Source organism: Triticum aestivum, chromosome 7B (genome assembly GCF_018294505.1).
Source record: "Triticum aestivum cultivar Chinese Spring chromosome 7B, IWGSC CS RefSeq v2.1, whole genome shotgun sequence".
Taxonomy (NCBI): Eukaryota; Viridiplantae; Streptophyta; class Magnoliopsida; order Poales; family Poaceae; genus Triticum; species Triticum aestivum.
In genome coordinates this window covers 176,214,624-176,215,447 of record NC_057813.1, presented here as the reverse complement: position 1 = coordinate 176,215,447, position 824 = coordinate 176,214,624, and the positions used below count along the sequence as shown (strand labels likewise).

Sequence of the window (824 nt, the reverse complement as noted above, 5' to 3'; positions counted from 1 at the left end):
GGTAGACCGTAAAAGAGCCTGGTTGCACTGGGTGTACGTGATCGCATGCATGCAATTGCACCAAATTTGTCGGACGTGCGGGCACAGCCTACGTAGGGCCCCACGCAAGGTTGGAACGAAAACGGACACAAAACAAACGTTGCGTCACGTTCGGCCATTGTTTTACGGCATTTTCACGGGAAAAATCCTAGAAAACGCGTCGAGCGTCGGAAAAATATGCAAACTGGCGTGGGTGCTGTCGAGGGTGATGCCATCATGCGAAAAAAGTTTCGTGCTGTTTGGCGGAGTCAAAAATAAAAAGTAGTCGGGAACCACCCTCCGGTAGACCGTAAAAGAGTCTAGTTGCACTGGGGGTACGTGACTATGGCAAATGATTTTTGTTTTCATGTAAGTTTGCATGACGAAAATACTTTATTACACGAATTTACAAAATTATAGGAAAAATGCATGGGGCGCACGGCCCCATCCTAACCCACCCGCATAGTTAATAGCCGGATCTAACCTCCTACTGCCCCCACCTATTGCTGACGTGGCGGGGAGGGAGTGGCCCTCGAAGGTGTCCTGGCTATAGCCGACTCCAGCCGATCCGAGGAGGTCAAAGCCCTAGTGGACCTCGCCTCGATCGGGGGTCAAAGCCACGCCGCGTCCACGATCGCGAGTCCACGCCGCCTCCACGATCGCCACTAGTCGCCGCCTAACCCTAGCTGCCTGCGCCCGCCGCCCCCGACGCCATCTGCGGCTGACGCCGCCACCGACGCCCCCGACGCCGACGGCCCCGACGCCATCTGCCGCCGACGCGCCTTCACGCCGACGCCCCCTACGCC

The 824-nt window shown here is 56.9% G+C and overlaps 1 protein-coding gene across 1 annotated transcript in view; it reads right to left on the bottom strand.

Annotated features, from left to right (window-relative positions):
- LOC123160931 (alpha-1,3-arabinosyltransferase XAT2) overlaps positions 1 to 824 on the bottom strand; it is a 16,527-nt gene that overhangs the window by 6,285 nt on the left and 9,418 nt on the right. The window contains exon 4 of the mRNA XM_044578784.1: positions 62 to 75. Within this exon, the coding sequence (XP_044434719.1) occupies positions 62 to 75 (14 nt within the window). The remainder of the gene's footprint in view (positions 1 to 61; positions 76 to 824) is intronic.